The 24693-nt window shown below is 38.7% G+C and overlaps 1 protein-coding gene and 1 long non-coding RNA gene across 8 annotated transcripts in view; one reads left to right on the plus strand and one right to left on the minus strand.

Annotated features, from left to right (window-relative positions):
• The window catches only part of MAST2 (microtubule associated serine/threonine kinase 2), a 192418-nt gene that overhangs the window by 103375 nt on the left and 64350 nt on the right, over positions 1–24693 (minus strand). For 6 of the 7 annotated variants that reach the window (XM_027683074.1, XM_027683073.1, XM_027683072.1 and 3 more), the window contains one exon: positions 5757–5788. In XM_027683074.1, the coding sequence (XP_027538875.1) occupies positions 5757–5788 (32 nt within the window). Of the gene's footprint in view, positions 1–5756; positions 5789–23547; positions 23569–24693 lie in introns of those variants that run through there. The other variant, XM_027683080.1, reaches the window with a different exon arrangement.
• LOC113967480 lies at positions 5458–6435 on the plus strand. Its single transcript, XR_003534190.1, has 3 exons — positions 5458–5535; positions 6111–6202; positions 6405–6435. It is a non-coding gene; the product is annotated as an uncharacterized LOC113967480 (long non-coding RNA).

The following is a 24693-nucleotide window of genomic DNA, read 5'->3' on the forward strand; positions in this document are numbered from 1 at the left end:
CCCAAAAAATTTCCAAATGTCTGTCTTTGATAGACTTCAAAGTGTTAAAGACTGTATTTAGGCAGGGGAAGACTGCCATTCACAACTACTCATCAACCAAGTCAAACTCCAGGTGACAACTCCTATCTTCAGACCCTCCCACTATTCCAATCACAGCAGGAGTGCCCCACACTGCAAAATCCCCAACTTCTCAACAGCTACAGCTGGTCAGGAAAACAGACTGCCCAGGCTCAGGAGTAAGGACCAGGGGTGACTGCTCCTTACACAGCCAGAGCCCTTGCCCCCCCACACTGTGCCTTCTGAGTAAGACAGCACAGCAAGCAACAAAAGGTACAAATTTGGTATGGTATGTATAATTTTATTATACTCTTTAAACGAGAACCTGGATGAAGCAGTGGAAACTCGATAATAAGAACTGCACGAAAGACTCTTTCCACTTTTAAATCCTTGATGAAAGCCTCCATAAATTCTTTGTCTCTCAGATTACAGTCTTTGCAGAGCACTGAAATCCCCTTAATTCACCAAATCATTCTCTTACAGAAACAACGCTTTCAAATTATTTTTAAAGCCTAATATATGAATAGCAACACTGCTACGGAGCCCCCCAAGAATAATCTGGCATGTTCCACCTCCAGAGCCAGCCCCACGTATCAGCTTAAGAGCAGCAGGTTATTTTTGATCCACTGCTTGTGAGCTGCTTCTACGCACTCAGAGAAGGATGGGGTGGTCAGAAGAGATCACTTCTTTCTCTCCCCATCTATAGAAAGCATCACAAGCAGAAAGCATCAACTGGAGGCATTATTGCTCTACTTTATTTCCAGATCCAAATCAGAACAGAGTGCGAAAGTAGCACGACTCGCTACTCCTCTTCAGAACCATTTTTCATCCATTTCCAACACTTTGGCTTCCCCACTCTTGGGGCAACAGCACTTGCTCCTGGCAGGGAAACGGCATCGATCCATCACCAGCAGAAACACTCACCCGCCAAGATGAGCAGAAACAGAATGATATACTCCATTTCTCTGCAGATACAGAAGAAATTCCCACAGCACCTGAGCATGTCAACACGAAGACATAAACCAGCACTAAAGGCCAGAAATTTTCTTTCCTGCCATCAAACTTGATGTTGTTTTCAAGGTCTAAACATTAAAAAGAATGCACGTAATTCAGCACATCCTCCCAAAGAAACTCCCTGGTGTGTTTGTGTGTTATTTTACTGTCAGGAAGCTGGGAGTAAGTTTAACAAATTATGATGAAGACTTGTTTAATGAAACACCCTCGGAAATGTCTAGGGCTGTAGCAACTAAGACCCTTCAGAGGTTTGTAAGTAGAAGGGTAGTGCAGAGAAGGAGAGAGAGAACAAGAGAAAACAAGTCCCACAGTGGACATAAACTGTCTTAAAAAGCAATTAGAAGGGATAAAAACCACCATAAAAGGTTTGCTCAAGTCTTTAGCAAACACTATTACGTTGCTTACCATATTTCATAGAGAGAGACATAAAAATTTAAGGTAAATACTACTTTTTACCAGCACCTATCACCAACAAAACAGCAGTCTGTAATATTTGATTTATATAAATATGTATTTTTACTGGACATATTCTGTATCCAAAAATTTTTTTCATGTTTCTTATGCCTCCATGTTCTTTTTCCATTTGTACACAGAGTTTAAAATATATTTGATACAGATTGTTGATAGCAGCAAAGAATTAACAAAAACAACTTATATCTGAAGTTAAAAACTGGTTTAGCAAATTTAGTTTGCTGAGGAAATTACTCTTCAAATTTAGATATAATGTGGGAAAGCCATATATCCTTTTTAGCAAATTACTCATTTAGATAGCCCAAAAATTACAACAACCCACACTAGTAACCCTGCCTTAGAAACCATAAGGATTTGAAATATAAACCCACATTTTTCATTAAAAAGCCTGAAGAAGTCAATAAAATTCATGTTATAAACAACTACACTTATTATTCATTTATTATTAATGGGGTACTGAACGAGAAACCAGATGGCTCAAGTGCAACCCCAACTGGATTTAGTGACCACTGATCAGCCGAGGAGGCAACCAGAGGAAACAGTGAGCTGAGGGCTGGTGCTGTGCATCCTGCAGCCACAATGAGAACTGCACTTTGCAGCCTGGTCTTTTGGGTGCTGAACTGCTGTTAAACACATGAACACACACAGGTGGTGCATCATGAACCTCATCTTGCTGTACAGTCCCCACCTCTGTCCTTTCAGGTCTGGCCCATCTCCAGTGCGCTTCACGTGCAGGTGCACATCAAAACCACATGAAAGCCGAAGCCAACAATAAAAAAACCAATCTCTGTACATGATGTAGCTCCAAAAGAACACAACAGGCTGAAAATAATTAAACCACTTCCACTAATAGGCTGTAGATCAAAGTTTGGGTCTATCACTCCACATTCGCTATTTGAAATTAAAGAAAATATTCATGAATGGTAATTATTTCTTTTGTGAACAAAGCATGGGGAAAAACATAACCAATACATTTATATGCATAATTCATTAAAGGAAAACTTTGAACTCTGATTACTGAACCACACCAGAGACAGAATATAACTACTTGTTCCTGTTCTCATACTATTCAACCTCTTAGCAGCCTACAACTCAGTTGAGTATAATTTCCTTTAGTGTATTAAACATAACTCCCCTATAGAAACACAAACACTTTAAGCACATTTACAGCAAAACTGTATCTAAATAATTAGGCATTTCTCTTAGTGTCACCCTGCATACAATTCCCCCATCTGTTTTACATGTCTGCTCACTCTGTGCTGATTATTTCAAAATAAGACTGCAACATATCTAAGGACAAATTCATCCTTTACACTGTGCCTGTGCTCCTTTCTGCTAATATGGAAACAGAGTCACTCATCAACAGATTTCACAGGCTCTATCCCACTATTCATTCTCTTCAGCTTCTACCCAAGACCTTCTTTAGATGAATTTCCTTCTTTAGGAAAACTGCTCATGCTCTCCTGACAAAAATATTGAAACATGTAACTCCACTCCTTTTCCTTAGCACAAACATGCACAGCAACTGTTGTTGTCTATGCCTACAATCAGTCCCTGCAGAGAAACAGAGACTACTCATACTGACCCAGGAAATATGAAGCAATGAGAGTCAAACAAAGAAAAATTTAGAAGCATTGTCAGGAAAAGCTTGTCCTTCTCCATTCAGCAATGACAAATACCCAAGCTAATCCACAGGCTAAAACCTTTCTAACCCAACAATCAACTGAAGTAATCACCAAGAAAGCAACAATAATCAAGTCTTCATTCTGCTTCTGGCTGGCTGTAAAATAATTACTTCCTCCCCAAATATTTTTTTACAGTAGCAAGTGCACCACAGCCTCCAGACTAGCACACAAAAAAATGCTGAGTGGCCGATGTTTGTCTATAACACAATTGCTACTGAACTGCTACAAAGGCTGGAGTTTGTGCAGCAAATGGATGCGCCTCTTGAGGGTTTGTGGCTTCAAGCCAGACACTTCATCCTCCTGTCAATTCCTGCGTCTGCTTCTGTCGGTGAACAAAAGTCAATGACTGGCAGTCAATGAATCAGGACGTAGCTACATCCATAACTATCCCTCCTCATCAACCACAACAGCTTTTCAGAATAAATTTTACTTTCAGAATTTATTTGTGCTTATGAGGTTCACTGTTAAGTTGATTCAAGCAGATGAAAAGCCTCCAGAAGAATTGTGAACTGCTTTACAGTTGTTACGCTGTCCTTTTTGACACAACGGTTGAACAAATTTCTACATAGTATATGTATATTTTTTACCATATATATACATGCATATAATTATTCCCTTGATATAAATATCTCTAATTCCTAATTCGAAGACTAAGTGGATTTTTTTTTAATCCAAGTAAGTATTCTGATACTGGGATATGCAAAACCATGTATATCAATTCCACAAGTCTCTTTTCAGTGAGCCTGTACACTTAATACTACAGCATCAACACAAACGGTATATATTGGTATTCATATTAATTTTTATATATTTATATATATATAGACACACACACACATGGCATTTATATCAGCCCAATGCACTACTCATTTCTTAAAAATTAAACTTTTCAAACAACCAGAAGTCATCTGGTTCTTGATTCGACTTGGTACTGGACTTGATTACAGAATCTGTTAATCAACTAGATAACACAGGCAACAAACTTAAAACATTTCAATTCCTCACAGATTTTCAATCTCACTAATAGCTGCAACCTTGTGCTTAAAATTTATGGCCTGGATCTTCTTGTCACAGGTTGCTAAATTTCTTCACATAATGATGGCTTAAAAGGCATTCACTTCTGGAAGAAAACCGAAGTGAAGCAATGAAAACTAAAGGTGTTAAGTCAATATAGAAATATTAGTTCTAGTCAACATAGAAATTTTAGTTACTAGTAACTAGAACACTACACACATATGAAGCACTTCATTTACATCTCAGATATTTCAAATGAAAATACATAAACAGTTTTGTGTCATACCCACCTCCACACTGGAATGAGGGAAGGGAATATCTCTGGCATCCTCAATTTCAATTCCAAAAGTTTTGTGCAAAAATATCTAACTTACATTAACAAAAAACTTACTGGTAACTCACTGCTCCACTATTTGATCAAAGAACCTCCATAATCTTCAAATGATGAACACCACCTGCCTTAGAAACCTCTCAAATCTCGTTAAGCCAGCCTTTGAGGCATACTGGTTAAAAAAAAACCCCGAAACCAGTTAGTGCTTCATGTTCTTTAAATAACTCCCTGACTGGTTTATCATTGTCATATGAACTAAACAAAAAGGTCTGGTCATGCCTCCCTGTAAAAAAAGGATCTTTTGATCTGTTGTATTGTTGGGCCCTGAATCACTGGCACTACACAGCATTTTCCAAACATTGTTTCTTATACAAAGGGGATAGCTTACATTGGAAGGCTGAAAATAATTTCGCATTAGAACCAGAAACCTGAGGAAGAAAGGTTATATGCTTTTGTGTGCTTCATGTCCATAGTCCATAAGCTTTGGGAAACAATTTTAAATCATAATGCAACAGCAGGCAGTACAGAAGCTTTCTCTTTTATACAATGCAATCAATAATGCAATTTCTTCCACCATAAATCTGTAATCATAGCAGAAACTAAGCTCTGTAATATCCTTGAAACACAAGTTAGTTCACTAAAATTCTTTAAACATCATAATGCATCTTAAAAAATTACTGTTTGTTTAAATCGCATTTTTAGAAGCTCACTTTTCCCAACATGTGCAACTTAATTGAAAAACCTTTATTAGATTGCCTGCTCCACAAACACCTGACCTGCATGGCCCAGGAGCTGTGTGCTTAGACTTCTGTCAACAGACTGTTTGAAGAACAGCGATCAAAGTTGTCCATATCACATAAATAATCAGTGACTTCTCTGGAGTCACTTCAGCGATGTCAGTGCAGCAACACTCAACACCGCAGCTACTTCCATATCAGGATCAGCTCAAGCTGGTAATTAGAAGTAAGCTTACACTACTACTACTTCTCCTACTACGCTTAAGGAAATGAATAGAGGCTTTAGTCTCAGAGAAATCCAAGCTAGCTGTTTCCAAGAGCATGACAGATTCTTAAAAATGCTAACAGAGGAAACGGAGCATCTGCCCATCTAAATTACTTCCACAACTGAACAGCTATATATGTTCAAAACAAACCAAGGGATGAATAAAGAATAATTATACTTACAAGCTTCCTCTTCTGGGGAGACTGAGCTCTTTCTGGAAGAAAAATAAGAATGAAAACCTGAGTTAGTTTTACTTGTTATTATACACTACTAATTTATTTATCAATAAATGACTGAGGTGAAATTAATAAAGAGCTGGCCACTTCCCAACGCATGCTCAGTGCAGAACTCCGCAGCACTGCTGCTGCACATTCACAGAGCACAGTCTGGGGTACAAAAGTTGCTCATTTTGTCTAAACAGTCGTTGCCTTTGTAGTCAAAAAATCATAAGCACTCAACAGAGCAAACATAACTTTGAAATTCAAGCCTGAGCACAGATAAGGCAGTAATTAATTCTGTCCTACATTCCGCATCAGCATCAGACCGAACCACTTCCAGGAGTGTGGAACGCAGTGTGCCTGCAGCTGTGCGGGGTGGTCTCACAATCTCACCAAAAGGAAGAATTAATGTACGAGAATGGCTTTTGGGGGCTTGGTTTGGTTGTTCAGGGTTTGTTTTTTTTAAACATACTTGTGTTACGTATTGTCACAAAAATCGGAGGCCAAACACAACTGCCACTTATCAGCACCGTTTTGCACCTCGGCAGCACAAGCAAAGGCAGACGGGGGGAGTTTTAAGGTTTTTATTTCAGTTTTTATTTTCTCTTTAAGGTTTTTATTCAGCCCACGAGGACCCCAAGGCGCGGCCAGCGATGGACGCGGCATTCCCGAGGGAGCGCCCGTTCCCGGCTCTGGATTTGGCGGCCGGGCGGGGCTGCGCTCCCGAGGGTCGCCGCCAGGTGGCAGCCGCGCCCGCCGCCGGTTATGGGTTTGTATCCCTAAAAATATTCCCTGCCGGGAGAGACCTTGGACAAGCTGATCCCGGGCTGCTTCGCCTCGGCTGATCACAGCAAGTGCCAGCACAGCCAATACCAAGTGGCTGTCAGGATCTACGTGCTGTGTTTTTCATCCCTTCTAAGAAAAAAAAAATTGAAAATCAATGTTTTCACTGAATTCTGGGGGAAAAAACCCAAGTCAATAGGAAAAATATTAAATCCATAAAATCTGGTAAAATGTCTTTTCCATCTTTAGTTACAGCGTTCATGACTGACATGATTGTGTTACTGACAGTCAGTGACTGGTCTGGTCAGTAATGCATGGGAATTGCCTGCAAGTTTTTCAAAGATACCAAAAAGTTACAGCCACTAAAACCAATAAATCAATAAACAAACAAATCAGTCTTAAACAGGCTGTTATTCTTTTCAAGTATGACTTCTCCACAATTTGAAATTTCATTACAGTTTAACAGTACCAAGCAAATTTCATGTGTGAATTATCACAAGGCTGACAGCTTACAGCATCGAGAAATAAATTCCTGTCATCAGACAAACTTGTCAAGATCTAATCAAAACACTTCAAGTGCGTAAGATAATAAATCATTAGCATCTATAACAGGTTGTGTGTTTTATATTCTAAAAAAGGTACTTCTTCCACTTTCATTTGTTAGGAAGAATTATTTTCCAACCACGAAGCCTACGTAGCAATGACAGGTTTTTGCCACTGCAAATGGATAAATAAATAGGTAAGATTATAGGTATTATATATTATTCTGCTTCTGTAGATAGTATAGTACTTACACATGCATATACATCTCTTACATCATATGAGCAGCTGTATTTAATTTATCCTCTTTAAAGAAGATGGGACCTTTTGGCAGAGGGCGCTTTTTCCATTCAAATTACATATTTCTGTTTATTCCAACACAGCCCCAGAAATTTTCAGAATGAATGTATAAAGCTCTGGAATTTCATGGTACTGGCTGGAAAAGCAAAACAGTGACCTTCAAGTCTCTTTATCTACCTTCTAGGTTTTCAGCTTTTAGGGTTCATTTTTACAAGCTTTGCTCTAGTCATTAGGGCTGAAAAGTCACCTAGAGAACGCTCCCTTGCAGCAGCACAGCTCCAATAATTGTGACTTACAGATATACACCACAAGAAACATGGTCCAGGAACAGGAATGGAGAAATCCTTTCCTTTCCTCTACTGAACACTTGTTTTACTCACGTAATTATTACCTTTAATACTGCCTATAATATAGGTAATTCAGAATTAAATGCATGCAAGGTTAGAAGGAGGATTGCCTTGAGCTTTGTTCCTGAAAGCTTTGTACCTTTGAAAACTGTGATCAACTGAGTTCACAAGCAAGCAAGGAAGAAAGTCCTAGCAGATGACATCTCAATGCTACTGAAATATCATCCTATCCATGTAGCAATTGTCTTCCTTCTGCACCTCCACCTTGACAAACACAGTGCAGCTGTGCAATCAATAGGCACTAGCTCACATTTAATACCACTGTGGTCTTGACAACAAAGAGCACAATCAAAACAATCAATTTTTATACCTGTTGTTCCACTGTGCCTCGTTTCATGTTAGTCTTAAAGTCTCCTTCAAAAACCCTAACAGCCACACAGTGAGCCATGTCCCGACCTCCACAGCACTTTTCCTGTCCTCTGGAGAAATGCCAGGGCAGCACCCTCCCAACTCTTCACCCTTTTCTGCCTCTCCAAACCATGGCTGGGAACAGCACCTACAATCCCCCAAACCAGATACGAAGAGCAGGGCCAAGGCGAAAGCACCAGAGCTGGATGTTACACAACCACGAGCAGCGTAATCACATCCTTCGCTTCTCCCAAATCACCAGTGAGTTGGTGTCTGAAAAGGTTATATCCCAGAAGGAAAATGCCTGGAGATGGAAGGAAGGAGAGAGCAGACTGCAGACAACTGATGGCCTATTTCAGGGCACCTATTTGAGGATGCTCACTGTCAGGAGAACACTGCAGGTCTCCAGGGGATCAAGCAGACAATGGAAATGCCTGCCAGGGATGGGGACACACTCACAGGGTGGAGACTCAGCTGTGTCTTAAGATGGTTCAACACTAATGTGTGCAGTGGGACAAACAGAGAGTTTACATCTTGAAATAACAGGGTAGTTTCAAACATATTGAAGAAGCACTACAAAAACAATGATTCGATAATTGCGCAAAATATAAGAGAAAAGTCCAACAGCATTTCACAAGCATCCTACAAAGGTTAAACTCTACTCAGAGTCAGTTTTATAGTACAGATTAAATGTTTTAGTTAGTAAATTATGAGGGAAGTGGTGTGATTTGCCTGGTGATTTGATGCACACCACAGTGGAGTTTGGTATTATATGTCCATGTATCCTGAAAAAATAAATCACATTTTAAGAGGGGAGATAACTAATAAAAGAGTGCTGAGCTGTGACTACTTGGGCTGAAACGCTATTTACGGGGTGCAGCTGTAATCCTTTCAATAAGCTGGTTTATCCTAAAGGACATTTTTCATTTAAGACCACCCTTCTGATGAGAACAACATATGAACATGCAAGATTCTAAACTGCCCCTTCCGACAGCACATCTGCCTCCCCGAGCACTTGTGCTGCCAGTAGCTATATTTATATTACCATTATTACTTCAGCCAGCCCCCATGCCACCTGCTCTCTAGGTCAACAATACAACCCTTAAAATAGAGGCTTACATTTATATTTGATTTATATGAAGTGCTAAATAGCATAAGAACATTTTAAAAGATTGGTGCACATTATTCACACAGAACTTTCAGAAGGGGAAATAAAGAACTACTTCCACAGATCCTAAAAAATAAAGAGTGTATTAAATCTTGCAGTACCCAAATGACAAGAACAGACTGTTCTGAAAGTCAATTTTTTTGTATCAGTTCCATATTTCAAGGCATAATTATTAAACATGCAACTTGATCTCTGCATGACAAAAGGAGCGGCAAATTTTCAGACAAGTAGTTAAAAATGGATCTTGGGAAAGAAATTCAGTATTGTGGAATTCATAAAAAGCAGATTCAAGTACCTGCCTTCAAAAGAGTTCCTTATATTTGTTTCCTTTTATCTTATCACCTCGGATCATGAGGATATGAAGTCAGTTGGACACCATATCATGCTACAGTTCAGGTTTGACAATAGGACTGAATCCTCATTTTTGAGGCAGCAAGGGAGCTAGAAGGGAAAATATACTGGCCATTTCAAACATCACTTTTTCTGTTTATATAATACATTGTTTAGTGCATAGATACTGAAAAATTTATTCAATTGTCAGCTTTCAGATACAGAAACTGCATCTGAAAACAGGAGTGTTTCAGGCAGCAGCAAAACGAGTGCTGGCTTTTCGCACAGGTGTATGCACACGGAAATAAAGTCTGGAAATCTATTTGTTCCTTGACCTAAAATACAACCCATACAGTTTAAACAGATAGGTTATGTTATAAAAGTGTGAAAAAACCAGGAGCCCATCACTCAAATTTGTCACTTTCTCTCAGTCTTGTAATTTGTCCTTGAATATGTAGCTGCGCATATGGCACAGACCCACAGGCAAAGTTGGATGCTGGAGCCTGCACTGATGGCAGCTTAAATGGAGCCCTTGCAAATTAAAGTGAGAACCATCACTACACAGGATGTTCCATATTTTTGCCAGAGCAGACAGCACGATTCCTGAGATTGCCTTTGACCTTGGTTTCTTGCAAGGTAGCTCACTATCATCACTTGGGACAATAGACAAATATTTTTACAGCTATAAGAGCAAATACATTTCAGTTAATAAGTTAATATTTCACAGATGATGAAATTCCACTGACAGTCAGTGACCTGGTACCATGCACTCATGTTTTAATTTTTTTTCCTTTGCTGACTATGTTTGCTTTAGGGTATACTACCAACCAGCAGGGGATTAATTAAATCTCCTTCTATACATAACCATTTGCATTACAGAAATGATATAATGAGGGTTGGAATCTCCAGTTCTGGTGGAAAGTACAACTGGCCGTGCAAGGGCAAACTGTAATCCATCCATCAGATTAACAGAAAGGAATTTTTCATGGTGATTTAAAAAAAAAAAAAAAAAAGAAACCCACCCCACAATAAGCTTCTCTTTCTCCTATCAGAATCTGTCAGGAAAAATAATTTCCTTCTTTTCACCATATCATTGTAAATGGTTATTAAAAACAGCACTTCTCAATTTCTCTTTCTAGAAATGATTACATCTGAACTTGTTTTCCAAACTCATCAGCAAAGAATTTTAAACAGCAACACTAAAACCATATCTACATTGAAGGTCAGATTAACCTATGGAATATGCTGCAGATATTTTCTACAATTTACTGACTTTTTAGAAACTAAATTCGGGATCATACTGTTAGATCATCTGCTTAGCTACAGAGATACTTAAAATACAGAAAATGAATACTCAAGCTCTTGCCAATACTATTCAAAATATTCAGAGGACACGGAGTTTAATTCCCAGACCTTTCTCCGCACTCCACTGAATTTATGTCTGCCATCACACAAATTCATGGATTGCCATGGATGGCTTAGCCCCAGTGCATCTTCCCATATTCCCAGTACCAGCCAAACTGCCTGGAACCACCCTTTCCTAAGAAATCTCACCTCCTCGGTGACAAAGTGCCACAGCTCTCAGGACAACATGAGTGGCACAGAATAGCCAACAGTGTACCTGTTCACCCAGTGCTACCCTAAACATACTACAAGTTCAAAGTAAGTTAAATTTACTGTTTGGAGTAGTTCTCTACCCCAGCAGAAGTTGCACGTCAGTAAAAATGCCATTTGCAAAGTACATTAACATATAAAACCAAATGGGGAAAAAACCTCTCAGCTGTTTAACTTACAGGCAACCCTATTTCTGTAAATATTCAGTATAGATCAGTCTTCCAACCCACAGGTCACAAATCAGCCAGATGCATTTCATGTTTTTAGATCTTCCAGCCTTTCTCTCCTCTTCAGCTTAGAAATCCCTTCCTAGTCAGCAAAATAAAAAGCCTTTGGATTTATTTCAAATTAGAGTTACTGCAAAAAGAAATAAAGCTAAAAGCCCTTTAAACTTTAAGCAAAATTCTCAAACGCAGCAAGTTATTTTCCCTCCCCCACCAGCCCTTTCTGCCTGGGCAACAGAAAGTTATTCCTTTGTAAGCAAAGCTAAGGATCCAGGTCACATCTGTGCATTAACCTGTCAAGAATTAATGCATCCAGAAGCTGCCCACTAACCTTTCATATCACTTAACCTCAGGGCTTTCCATAAGATTTAAGCTTGTGGTTACTTGACCTAAAATAATTCCAGAATACATCTCAAAACAGGCAAGAATTCACACTTCCCTCAGAATATTTTCAGTACCCACTCCCATTTACATATATATATATTTATATATATATATTTTTTAGTCAGCTGAAGTGTCTATTCCATATTTTGTACATTACATCATGTTTTCAAGCCCAAAATACAACATTACCCAACACACCATGGGCCAGACGGGACCTGCTCATGGTAACAAACACGACTGAAACCACACACCATGGCTTGGACAGGCAGAGGACAACAGAAACAGCGGATGCAAACCACATTCCCAAGGGCTGAATGGGGAGTTGCCCAGCCCTTGGAAAAGCCACCTGCCACAGCTGAGCTACAGCTTCCACAGGACTGGACACCCACAGCCCAGGGCAGGGTGGCACCCACACATCCCTCAACAGCCACAGCAATGAATGACTCAAAGTTTTCCAACTCTCATTTCGTCCACAGGACTCATTCCTATCTCTGTCACTGGGGATCAGAGCACAGGTCACTCTAATTTCATGCCATCAGTCAAGCAGCATCTCTTTCTTTCCATAGTAAAGACAATGGCTTGTTTCATATTTGATCCCAAGCTTTTCAGCTGAGGTTAAACAGGGAGTGGTTTCTGAAAATTCGAGACAAGCTCTGAGATCCCTGGTCAGGTCGAGAATTGGGGTGCAGTAACTCAGCTGTTCAATCCTTAGACATCAGCAAACTAATTTACTATCAACTGGATTGTTTTCCTCAAGGCTAAAAAAAACCCCCAACCATAGCAGCAGCCCTCTTCAAATACATTTGCCAGAGTTACTTTTAAATGATAAAGAGCACATAAAAGAATGTTTTTAAGATGTAATTTCATTTCCAGGAAAAGGTAACTTTAAATATTACGGTTTGAATTTTGCAACCCAGAGTCCTAGAGGAGGAGTGGAAGCACAGAAAAAACAGCACAGAAGAAAAAAGGTGAATTTGCTCTCCTAACAGGTAATCCATAAATTGCAACAGCAGTAGCTGCAGAAGACCATTATGATAACTTATTCCCCAAAATAAACAATAACAGCTACCCAAAATGTGTGTGTGGATCAACAAAATAAAAAGCAAGATGTGTGTTAGTCCTCTGTAAATAAAAGGCAGGTTATACTTTCAAACCTGAGAAATAACACCCATAATAAATGCTGCAAATCTTCCTTATGTGTATTATATTTTTGCACAAATTAGCCTAAGGGAGAAGGAATATTGAGAGGAATAAAGCCCACAGCTTAGACAGCTCATTAATCTTTCTCATTACTTAATTCTAGTTTTACAAGGCCACGAAGCAGATTCCTGATGTGTGAAAGAGTCAGCCCAGCCTTGAACCGTCCTCCAAAATAATGGGAGCAACTGTTCAAAGTTCTCTTTCATTTTGCCAGACGGCGCCAGTTTCAGAAATTTAAGTCAAAAGGTCACGTTCTACAAAATTTTGGAAAATGCAGAAAAGAGTGTCATCTTGGAGCCACACAGGACTGCAGCTGTAATGCTATTGTTAGAAACCGCTCTTAAAATTACTCTGTCTTGACTCGCACCAAAAATTCCTTCAAGACTGGGCATGCAAGGATCACAAGGAAACAGTCACAGCTGCTAAAAATGCCAAGAGTATTACAAATTAATAAATCCAGTTTTATTCTCTGCCTTGTTGGTTCATACTAATATTAATCTATGATTAAGTCAGTTGACATTTCTACCGTGCATACGTCGACTCCTTAAAAGGTTGTTTCTGGAGGAATTAACAGCTGTCATCAAGGCTACCTGACCACGAAATTTATCCATAAAACTCTTTAAACATCCCTTAAAACAGAATAATCAAGCCAAACATAATTTTGGTGAGTTTTGAGGACCCTTCTGCTTTATCCTAAGTAAAAGTTATATGAAACTATGTGCATCTCACAAAAACTCCTGGACAGGCTCATCAGCTCATATCCATTCAGTGCATTGTTAATACAGACTGTGAACAAAGATCAGAGATTACAAAAAAAATTATATTGAAATACACTGGACATTCTTCAACACTAGTTGAAGCAAGAAAAGGTACATGGTCAATTCCATATTAACATCAGTAGCAGGTCCCTTAAAACAGTCCAAAGGGTTCTGTCTGTTCTGTCAGGCTGGTTTCTCACTGACTCCCCAGCTGCTTGAAAGCAAACAGGCAGAAATTAAATTTGGTTGTTGTTTTTGAGAGGCATTCCCTGTGTCTCCAACTGCTTTGTCAACGTCAGGCTAACGTTTGTGACACATCGACAGAATTTTATTTTTGCAATTGTTTATTTCTCAACTAATTTAGGAAAAAAAAAATCTGAGTCAGACCAGTCTCGTTGGACAGCTGGACACCTTGGCCAGCCCTGAAATAAGAACAAGTAATAGTAAAGCTCTGGGAGAAAGTTCTGGGGAACAAAGAATTTTTTGTTCCTCAAAAACCCTCAACCATGAAGGTGTCTCCCATCCTGTTCTAAAGATGCAGCAAGTCCACTCCACATAGATCATGTGAAAACACTCTCAGAAATTGAAAGCATAGGCAATCAATTTTAAAGATATTTAGTAATTAGTCCTAAAAGGAATTCCAAGCATACAGAGCTCCCTTGCCTTCATCTAGTTTATGACTGATAGCATCTGTAACCTCACGAGGCATCCATTAAGTTCAGCAGTTAATTACATCTGCTCTGACTGGACATTATTTACAGAACAAGCAGATGTAATTTTTCATTGCTTAGCTGAGCTGCATGAGGCACTTGAGCTTACCCCTCTCAAAACTCTGCTTCTCACAAAACCAGGGAAGGAGGTTCATGGTTTCTTGCAAAGGAATAGTTACAGGCCATCATCCACTTGGTGAAGAACTCCACATGCTGAGCATCACATGAAAATTTGGAATAAGAGATGTCAGCCAGACAACAGAATTTTAACTTCTCTTTCTGCCCTTAAAAGTGAATCGTCTCTGAAATTGTTTGTGTCTGCTGGGCTCCAAACTGGAACACAAACCTTTGACAGAAATGATGAAAGAAAGGGCTCAGTTGTTTCACTCCCAGACAATAAATGTTTCTTTACAGAAAAAGCAAACAGCCACAGAAGTTTTATGTTTGTGTTATATGTACAGGAAGAAACATTCATCCCCTAGAAATACAAGGTGATAACACATTTAGTGTGACTCATTTCAGAGTTATAACACAAACCTTTTTTGCTACAACTTTTTTATCATTAGTTCTGAAAATCAACATTTTCAGTGGAAAAAATACCAAATATTAAATTGGAACATGCTTTCCTATATCTCTTTCACACATACTTTCAAACAGGTATTTGATCTGCTTAGGCATATTTAAATTAACCATAAAGACAAACATACAAATAAAGGCAATTCAATGGTCCTGTCTGTTTTGGTGAGATAGAACTGCAATAACCACCCACCTTACCCTGATTTTAAAATTATAATCTTACACTATCTTAACTTCAAGGGTACAACAATGCCTGTCATGTTCACATGTGACAATGCTCTATAGTGGAATATAAAGTGGGAAACCACAAAGTGGTGCTGGGCCAAATCCATGATTTATTTACAGGTTAAACTGAGTGTGGGGAAAGTTTTATACTGGTGTATGCAAGATAATCTTCATACTTGAAGGAGGCAGAACATATCTCACAAAAGCAGCTTTCAAAACGAGAGGAGAGCTGGGAACCATAGGAACTGACCTACCACATCCCTGGTCATATTTTTAAGTAACCACATCCAGTCCTGTCCCACATGTATACCATAAATTCTGCAAATGTGAAGTGAACTAAAGTTTTTAGATCACTAAGATTTCTCCTGTGAAAAAACACAGGATACATCTAAGCATCTTTCACAGATTTATTTCTGAACAGCCTTACATTTAATACAGTTGGGTAATTCAGGCTTACTCGGTGCCAAGAGATCTGTTTCAGAGTCAACGAAAATTCATCCCCAATTAAAGTACTGGTAAAATACAGGCATGCACTCCCAAAGCACAGATTTGAGAAACTGCAGACTGTGCATAATGACTTTTAGTTCTGATGGGCGATTAGTGCTCTGTAATGGACTGACAGAAACAGCTGATTCTATTACAAGGACATGTTCTGGCTAGGATTCTCTTTCTGTTGCATTTAAATTATAAATAGGGACTCTCTTGAAAATACATAAAGACAAAAGATATTAATCAATCTCTAAAACTTGTCTTCTGTCCTTTACCATACTTCAAATCAGAACAAACACTGATTTCATCACCAAGAAAAGCCTTCCAGCTACTCAGGACTGTCTGTACCACCATTACTCTTCTGTACAGTCTTCATCCTCTACTCATTTTGGAAGAAACTGCAAGGTTTTTTCATTCAGCTGTTGACTTCAAAGTCAGGCTTTAAGGTATATTCCTGTTTGTGTTTATGGGTCCAGAAGAAATTTCCAAAGTCTTTGCAGGACTTGCAAATTCATCACAAGTTGTTACTAAAAAGTGCTCTTCCTCAAAGAGGACTTGGGAAGGGGCTTTTCCTGAACCTCAGAGATCTCACAACAGCCACTCTAATCAAGGTCCTTGCTCACGCTTTCAGGTTGAATTCAATGCATGGTTAAAGCATTGAGCTCACAATAGCTTCTGGGGAGTCAAAAAGTCTTTAATATGTTATTTTTAACTCAACCTTTTTATTGTACTATAGGAGAATTATAACACCAGAACCAAAGTCTGTGCTCCTCTGATACACATTTCATAAAACCTACCAAAAAAACCTTACTCATACTGGAAAGAAAAAGCAGCATGTAAACTGCTAACCACCTAACAGGCAAGGTCTCAGTACATCAAAACAGTTAAGTACAAAAGTGCTGCAAGCACCTAAAACCCAGCTGTATACCTCTGCACAAGCCTTCTCATTGTTGTTTTTCAAGTTTCATTGCGATTTTCTTCTGCCTATCCCACCCTGCTAACAATCAGCCCCAATTAAACAGCTTTTCTCAGAGCAGAAGTTACAATTTTGATGTGCTGACATGTATGTTAGAGGACTTTCTATACAAAGTATGTTTGCTGTGGATGATCAAATGCTTAAGTTTTATGATAGTAACTAATGAAAAAAAAACCCTAAAGACTTTTCACCAAACTTTTTACATTTTTGTTTGAGAGGGACCAAACTACAAAGAAGTAACTAAAAAGATGAAAGTTTAGTGACCACCTGTGAAGAAATAATCTAAATAGCTTGCAAAGAATGACTCGAGATTTAACTTGCCAATAGCAACCATCTACTTCTGCTCTTTGGTATGATAAGTTGTCTTCTCCACCAAGAAAAATCTCAGTTTATTTCCTTTAAACTCATTAATCCCTATTTCCACAATGTCTTCTCTCAGCCAGTGATAACCCACAAGCTGTACTGGTGCTCACCAAATTCTCACAAGAGAAGTGCAACTTCAGCAGCCAGAACGAAGGGTTAGTAAAAGAATTAAAGGGATTCTGTAAAATCATTCACTGCACACAGAAAAAGCAAATTAAATAAAAAGTGAATTAATTCCATTCATTCTCCTCTAAAGTTAAATTCTGCAGTAACTGATATTTTTCAATTCAATAAAAACAGTTTGGAAACTGCTAAAATAGTTCCAAACTGGTCTGACTGCAACAGGTTCAAAGCTCTTTTAACATGCTTCCCTTTTTCACTTTTCACAATGTAAAAGCACAGCAAAGAAAAGGCAAGAGGTGATGATTTCCACTTAAATCCTATTCTTGGGGCTAAAACATTGCTCCAAATTCACCACTGCATTTTAAGCATTTCAGTTTATAAGAAGATAAACCTTCTGACAGAAACCTTTGGGATTTAAGGGTTTATTTTTAATATGGACTTTGTACTTGTTGAATTCAGAATTACAGTACAGGAAAGCAAACCCACCATGTAGTCAGGAAATTAGAGATGACTGGCTATAGGGGAATTTATGTAACATATATCTATCCAAAGCAATCCCAATGCAGCTTCTGGGGTTATTCCAGATTTACATATAGGCTAAGTGGTGACAATTTAGACCTAACATCTTAAATGATCTTTTCTCACCTATATGATTAAGAAAAAAGTATGTCACAGCTAGCACTGCATTTTCACTGTTATTAATTCCACAGTAGCTTCTTAAATAATGAATGATTCTTTTTCTGCCCATCACTTATTTTTATAGAAGTATTAATCTTTGAAACGAATTTAAAAATCAGTTTGGTATTTATTTAAGAAAAATACTAAGATGGCTCACACAGAGACAAGAATTACCAGAGACCTGGCAGTTTTTCAGCTGTCATGAGTCCACTGTCTTACCAGGTGAGCCCCTGGGAAAGTGCATTGCTTTGTTAACATGGTGTTGGAATATTTTCAGCTGCAGGTAAAGCAACTGAAATCATACTCCCTCCCCTGCCTGAAACTGTAAGGAACTGCCCAGCATTTATGTCTAGTGACCTTAAATTGCAATGTATAACCTGCTTAAAAAAATAAAATCAATAGACATTATGCCTACTTATTTAAAAAAATCAATAGACACTATGGATGAATAAAATATTCTTTTCATTTTCCCAGTTATTCTAATTGAATATTTATAAGCCTCTCTGGCCAAGTTTAACATAAAATGCAGATGGACACAAAGCATTTAAATGTGTCCTGGTTCTAAGAAGCAGAATCTGTACTGTAAAACAAACTTGAAAGAATTATTTGTAAATTAACTATACTGAGGAGGGCTAAACCTTATTTTCAGTCTTAATACTTCAAGTTTTGCTAATTTCAGTACATTTAAATAGCATTTCACTGCCTGTTCAGTCCTAGAAACTGATAAAGCGAATGACTGACAAAAAAAAAAAATAGTATTTTCAAAACAATATTGGAACCTCACTGTACAAATTTCCATTAATTTCAATGGGAAAAGTGTGAAATTAAGTTCATTGTACTGTCTGAAAATCTCCATCTATGGTTTCCTTCATGCCTAATAGGCTTTTGCTTCATAGATTCAGGTATGCCTATCAAAGCAAATAAGTCTCTGGAGCCTGAGAAATGCAAGGAGCAAAAAGGGTTCAAAAAGCCAACAGGCAAATAAACAACATAATAGCAAGAAGTGGGAAAGGGAAATGAACCTGCCTACAATGCCAGGGAGCTGCCATGTGCAATACTGAGGATAGAGCAAAGCAGAAATTACAAGTGCTTCCACATTAATTCTAGAAGCCTGAAAAATAAAACAAAAGTATGTTTGTCACCAACTAACCACCCTCTGTGACAGGCATCCCACACAGGATATTTACAGGATAGCACTGTGAGTATCTGCTTTTCAGGACTGATAGATTACGATGTAGAGGCAGGGAAGAGGCTATGTGCATTACATTTACCAGGATAAAAAAATAGTGCAGAAGAAAAGCATCACAGAATCTCTTTGGGCAGGAATTCCAGCCTGCAACAACAAAACATACAGTTCCAGGACTGTGCTACCAACTCTCAGTTCAAGACAGTGACATCAGGAGCCATTAAATAAGGCTGGGGAAGCTGCAAAGTTAGGACAAGTCATGAGAATGGAAGATTTCAGTCTGGGCCAGTGTTCATTAGGATAAGCCATAGAGGGAATATTTTGCACATAACAAAATAATTGCTTCCTGAAAGGCCAGGCTGAAGCCCAAGAGATGCTATTTTGGATTTGTCTCCAGCCTTCTACATCCCTTCTGATTTTTAGTGCCCACAGCATGATTCTGTCTTGACTGAGGTGCAGCATTCCTTCCGGGAAGAAGCCTTCAGTCCCAAAAGGTTCATCAGCTCCCATCACACCTAATCCCTTCTTTTTACACCATTATATCATCCCTTACATCATCCACACATGTGGGCTGCTAATCTCTTGTCTACAGGATTCCCACACACAGAGCTGGCAGGTGTTACAGAGAATGTTATCACAGAAATCTTGTATTTCAATGTCCCACTTCGCAACCTGAAGTTACCCTCAAAGCACCCTTGAACATCCCACACAGAAATCCATTTAACTGCATTTACTGACAGAGTCACCCTCTATCACAATCAGCTTCTTCTTGTCCTTAGGGATCACCTCTGCTTGCAGGAGCCTCCTCAGCACAGAAGGATAAAGTGACTTCAGCTGGAAGGTGGATATTGTCCGAAGGCTGGGTCCGTTCTCAGCAGCAGTGCAGAGGCTGCCACAGTTCAGACAGGAGTGACCTGCTGTGTCTCTGTAGGTCTCATCTCTGAGCCTCTCTACTAAGTTGGTCCAGTTCAGTTGCATTCAGTTTAAAAGAGCAAACCTGTTCTTTTACTGCTGAGAGCTCCTTGAACCACACACACACATACATAGAAGACCTGCTGTCTGACTACATCATCGTGTATTTTCAATTCCCTGCAATAACTTGAGAACCCTTCAGTGAGAGACCAGATTTTTACCTGTACCCTATGTTCAAAAATGAGTTAGGTATTGGGAGCTAATATTAACTAAGCTTCTCCTTTAAGTGATTAAGATTGCTCTCTTCCCACCCTATTCTACTTTTATTAAGCAAATTTGAAATAGGTGGGATCTATCCAAGTCTGGTTTGTTGAATTTCTGAGCTGTTTTTAAATGCTGACTCGAGGCATTCTCTCTCTCCACTGATGACAGCCAACCTTTTTGCTTGTTCCCTGTTCTCTGTACAAATTAGAAAATGCTGTTACTTCCACTCCCGCATCTCTGAGCAGGTTAGGCACCTCAGATGCTCAGGCAGAACACTGGCTAATGTTTTAGGTGTGTCAAACATCTTACATACAGAAGGAGAAAAAAAAAACCCAAAACCAACAACAACACCAAAAAAAAAAAGTGCAGAAGGATCAGAATTAAATTGCTTTATTACAGCAAAATGTTAGATGAGAGATCCATAAGAGTCTCCTTGAGTCTTCCATTCATTTCAGCATACACTGCAATAGTAGACACTGAACAAGACCAAACATGCAGATTTCCTATAAATCCCTGGCAGTGTGAGGAATTTATCCCTGGTCAACACAATGCCAGAATCAATATATACACAACTAACTACCCATACACCCACACACAGCCAAACCAGCACCAATTTGACAAAGGACAGAGGAGAAACTGTGAAGACAATCGACAGCTGTAATAGGGGGGGAAAAAAAGGCAAACAAGCTGTTAGGCAGCACCAAGAACGGGATGGAACATATTATGGAAATTATTATAATGCCATTAGCTCAATCAGAAACACATCAGCAGCTATGATGCCATGTCTGGTTCTGGGCATGTCATTCACAAAGAAATCCCAGGCTCCTGGTTGAGACAGCTCACTACTATTCTTGAAATTCATTTTGCTGTGTAATATATACTCAAGCCTGAAACTAGAAAAAAGACTCCAAGCACAAAGGAATGAGTTTTCAGAAGAGAGAAAATAACTTGTCTTTCTAGCCAAAATAAGAGAGGTAGCTTCAAATGTTTGCAGTGTGACAGCACGAAAGGAGCATCTCCAGTTCATCTAAAATGAATATTCAAATCGCTGGCAGCCATCATTCCAACAAAAGAAGTCTCTGGCTGCAGCAAGGACAGTCTCTTGGATTCATTGAGTAAAATCAAGTGAGAATTCCCATGGGAGGAAAGCTACTCAGAACAAAGGACAATGCTGGCACAAGAAATGATGCGTACAAATAGGTGTAAGTGGAAAGTAAATGGAAATGAAAGTTTCTAATTTTCAGAAGACCACACTTCTAAAACAGTAGCAATGAAGTGCCTACATTCTCTGACGTCCTCAAGAGATACAACTGGACAGTGTATATACATTATTTCATACGTATGGATATAGACACACAATTTCTATGAACATGCAGACACAAAGAAATTCTGTTTTCCTGGAGTAAATGGAAAGCTCACACATTTTCACTTGTACATATACAAACTTCAAAGACACCACATGAGCACATTTTGTTCCAATGGACTGATGCAGGACGGATTGCAGTATTATTTCTAACACCTCCTTTTACAACCGACTTCTTTCTTTGGAAAACAAAAAGGCTTGAAAGCCACAGGTGTCTGGAATGCATTTTCTAGATATGCAATTTATGGAGGCATTCAAGAACAGCCTATGATATATATAGCAGGCCAACTGTGAAAGCTTAGCACAAGAGGAATTTTCCTAATCTTCTTAAGGACAGGATTTTTTTAGTGGCAACATGGCTGCTGCTATATGTCTGTGTTTCCCTGTCCTAAGCCTGTTTGTTTTGTGTTTTCTGTTTAGTTTGGTTCTCTGGGGGGGCTTAGTAGTTTTTTGCTTTTTTGTCTTCATGGTAGGATCACTTTATTATCTGATTTTACGGCTGCCATTGCCATTTTCTGTGGGAGCACTTTTTTGTTTGTTTTATGGCCCATCTTCAGTGAATCCTCTCTAGTTACACTCAACCTTTTTGGCTTTTTACTCCACTTTGTTGGTCTGCTGCACTACAAGTTATTTTTGAGGGATTAGCTGCAAGACTATCAGCCCCAATTTCCAGCAAATGATGACTACAGAAGGACCTGTCTGCTGTGGATACACAGAAGTCTCAGCTGAAATACTTCTTAAGCCACAAATGTGTCGTTTTGGATGGATGGAGCTAAATCACCACATCTTTTCACAAGAGGATGCACTCCAGGAGTAGGACTAAGACTGCTGAAGACGACGCTGTGGATCAGAATTTTTCCCAGGAGAAGGGAGAGCTACCAAGAATCCACAGGTTTTCTCATTTGACTGCCATTCCACCAGCAACTATCAGGAGCTGTTATTTCAGGTTTTGCATCTCTAAACTATAAGGCTTTCCCCATAGAAAAAGGAATTAGCACCTTTAAAGTAATTATTTTCATTGGTTAACATAATTTTGACTTGGTTATTAAATTTCACATTACACATACTTATGATATGGACTTTGGAAATACACATATTGATCTCCACCATTAATACCGGAATAGGAGAGTGACAGATCTCTCCTGATCACCTTCTAGAGATGAAGATGCAAGCTGCATGAACTGAGAAAGGATTATTTCAGATCTTCTAACACTGATTGCTGGCAGTGTTGTTAATGCATCAGCATCCTGTATTACCTGTAGAAATTAAAATTCTATGTCCTTTGGAGAAAGTTCTACTTTGTCCACCACCAGGGGACAAAGGGAGCCTATCTCCTCACTCTTTTAGCATTAGCTTGTTATTATGTCTTGTGCATCAGAAGGCAACCTCCCACGTCCAAAAATTAATTTCTTGTAAAATTATGACACTAATTGGCAGGTTTTTCCCACTTTTGTCATCTGCAATATTTTTCTCTGTTGAAAGTTCAAATTGTTTTTAGCAAGTGTTCTTATTTAATATCTTGCTGTTAGTGGAGTTTTAATCTCTTTCCTGCAACCAGGAGTTACAGTGGTAATCCCAGTGGTATCTCATCTCACTGGCTGCCCTTACATATTGCTGTTAAGATTTTCCTATTGTTTTGTGACTGTCCTTAAGGAACAGCATAAATGGTCTCATTTCTCAGTTAATTCTCAAACTCCCTGCAAAGCAGGCCGTGGTCAAACTATGGGAGGTGATCAGGTAAGGATGGGACACAAAGCTGCCACATGTCACCCCCAGGTGCAGTAGGTGGCACGTGCACAGCTGCAAGTCCATTTTAAAGCCTTCCTTACATTACCTTCATTATCTTTCTTAACGCTCTCCTGCCCAGGTGAATTCATCTGATGTTGAAAGCTGACTTATGTTTCTATTTGTTCTGAGGCTGGAACTCCATCGAATTGGCAGCTCTGTGTTTAATGGCCCAGATCAAAACAGTACAGTTGAAATTTTACCTGGATCAAAAATAGGAGACCTTATTCACATTAGTCACGTTAGCACTTTTCTTCTAAAGATAGTACAAATGTTTGTACTTTTCTTGTTGAGCTAATGCTGTACATTGTCCTCTTATGACAGTTCTACTTTGTATGTAGTCATTCCTGTGGCATTGGGTGTATTGTAGGATAAATGTTCTATTTCTTCTTTGATACTCGTATTTTTAGCTTAAAATTTTCATGAGCTGATCTCCATGTTATGATTTTATATTTCTGCAAGACGATTCATATAGCTATTACACGAGTTCTTTAAGGAATTATGATTCACATTCTGATATCTCTTACACTATTTAACATGTGTCAAAATAAATAGTAGAGAAATCCCTTTTAATGCAAAAGAATATCTGCATGGATATTGCACAAATCTTTATCAACTGAAACACTATTTGAAGATTTCCATTCCAAAGCAATTACCACTCCTGCAGAAGAAAGCAGCTGATGAAACAGGGGGCAGAAAAGATCAGTACTTAATCCATTATCACATCCCAGTAATGCTAATCTAGGTGTAAGATTAATTTGGACTTCAAACATATTAAAGCAGCAAAATAAGATTTGCTTCCAGAGATGTTCAAAAGACACTATATCCATATGATCAGATTCAACATTTACTGCAACCTTTCGTCCATAATATGAATTTGAAACCAATTCAGACATTTACTAAAAGATAATAGAAATAGATGGTATATGGAAGCACAGAATCCAAATATGGATTTTAATACAGGAAAAAAAACTTAACCATTAAGTAGATCATCTTCTCTGACAGGGCAATTAAAACACAAGGAACATATGTCCAAGGCAATCCCTTCAGAATTTCTCTCATGTAAAATTACTAAATTATTTGGATGTAGCATTTTGTTGGTTTCCACCTCTGAGTTTTCTACTCTTATTAATTCTATGTTTTTCCCTAAGAACTTGACAGTTACTTGAAAAAATCAATTCTAAAAACATTTGGT

Source organism: Neopelma chrysocephalum, unplaced genomic scaffold (genome assembly GCF_003984885.1).
Source record: "Neopelma chrysocephalum unplaced genomic scaffold, ASM398488v2 Primary Assembly neopelma1_64, whole genome shotgun sequence".
Lineage (NCBI taxonomy): Eukaryota > Metazoa > Chordata > Aves > Passeriformes > Pipridae > Neopelma > Neopelma chrysocephalum.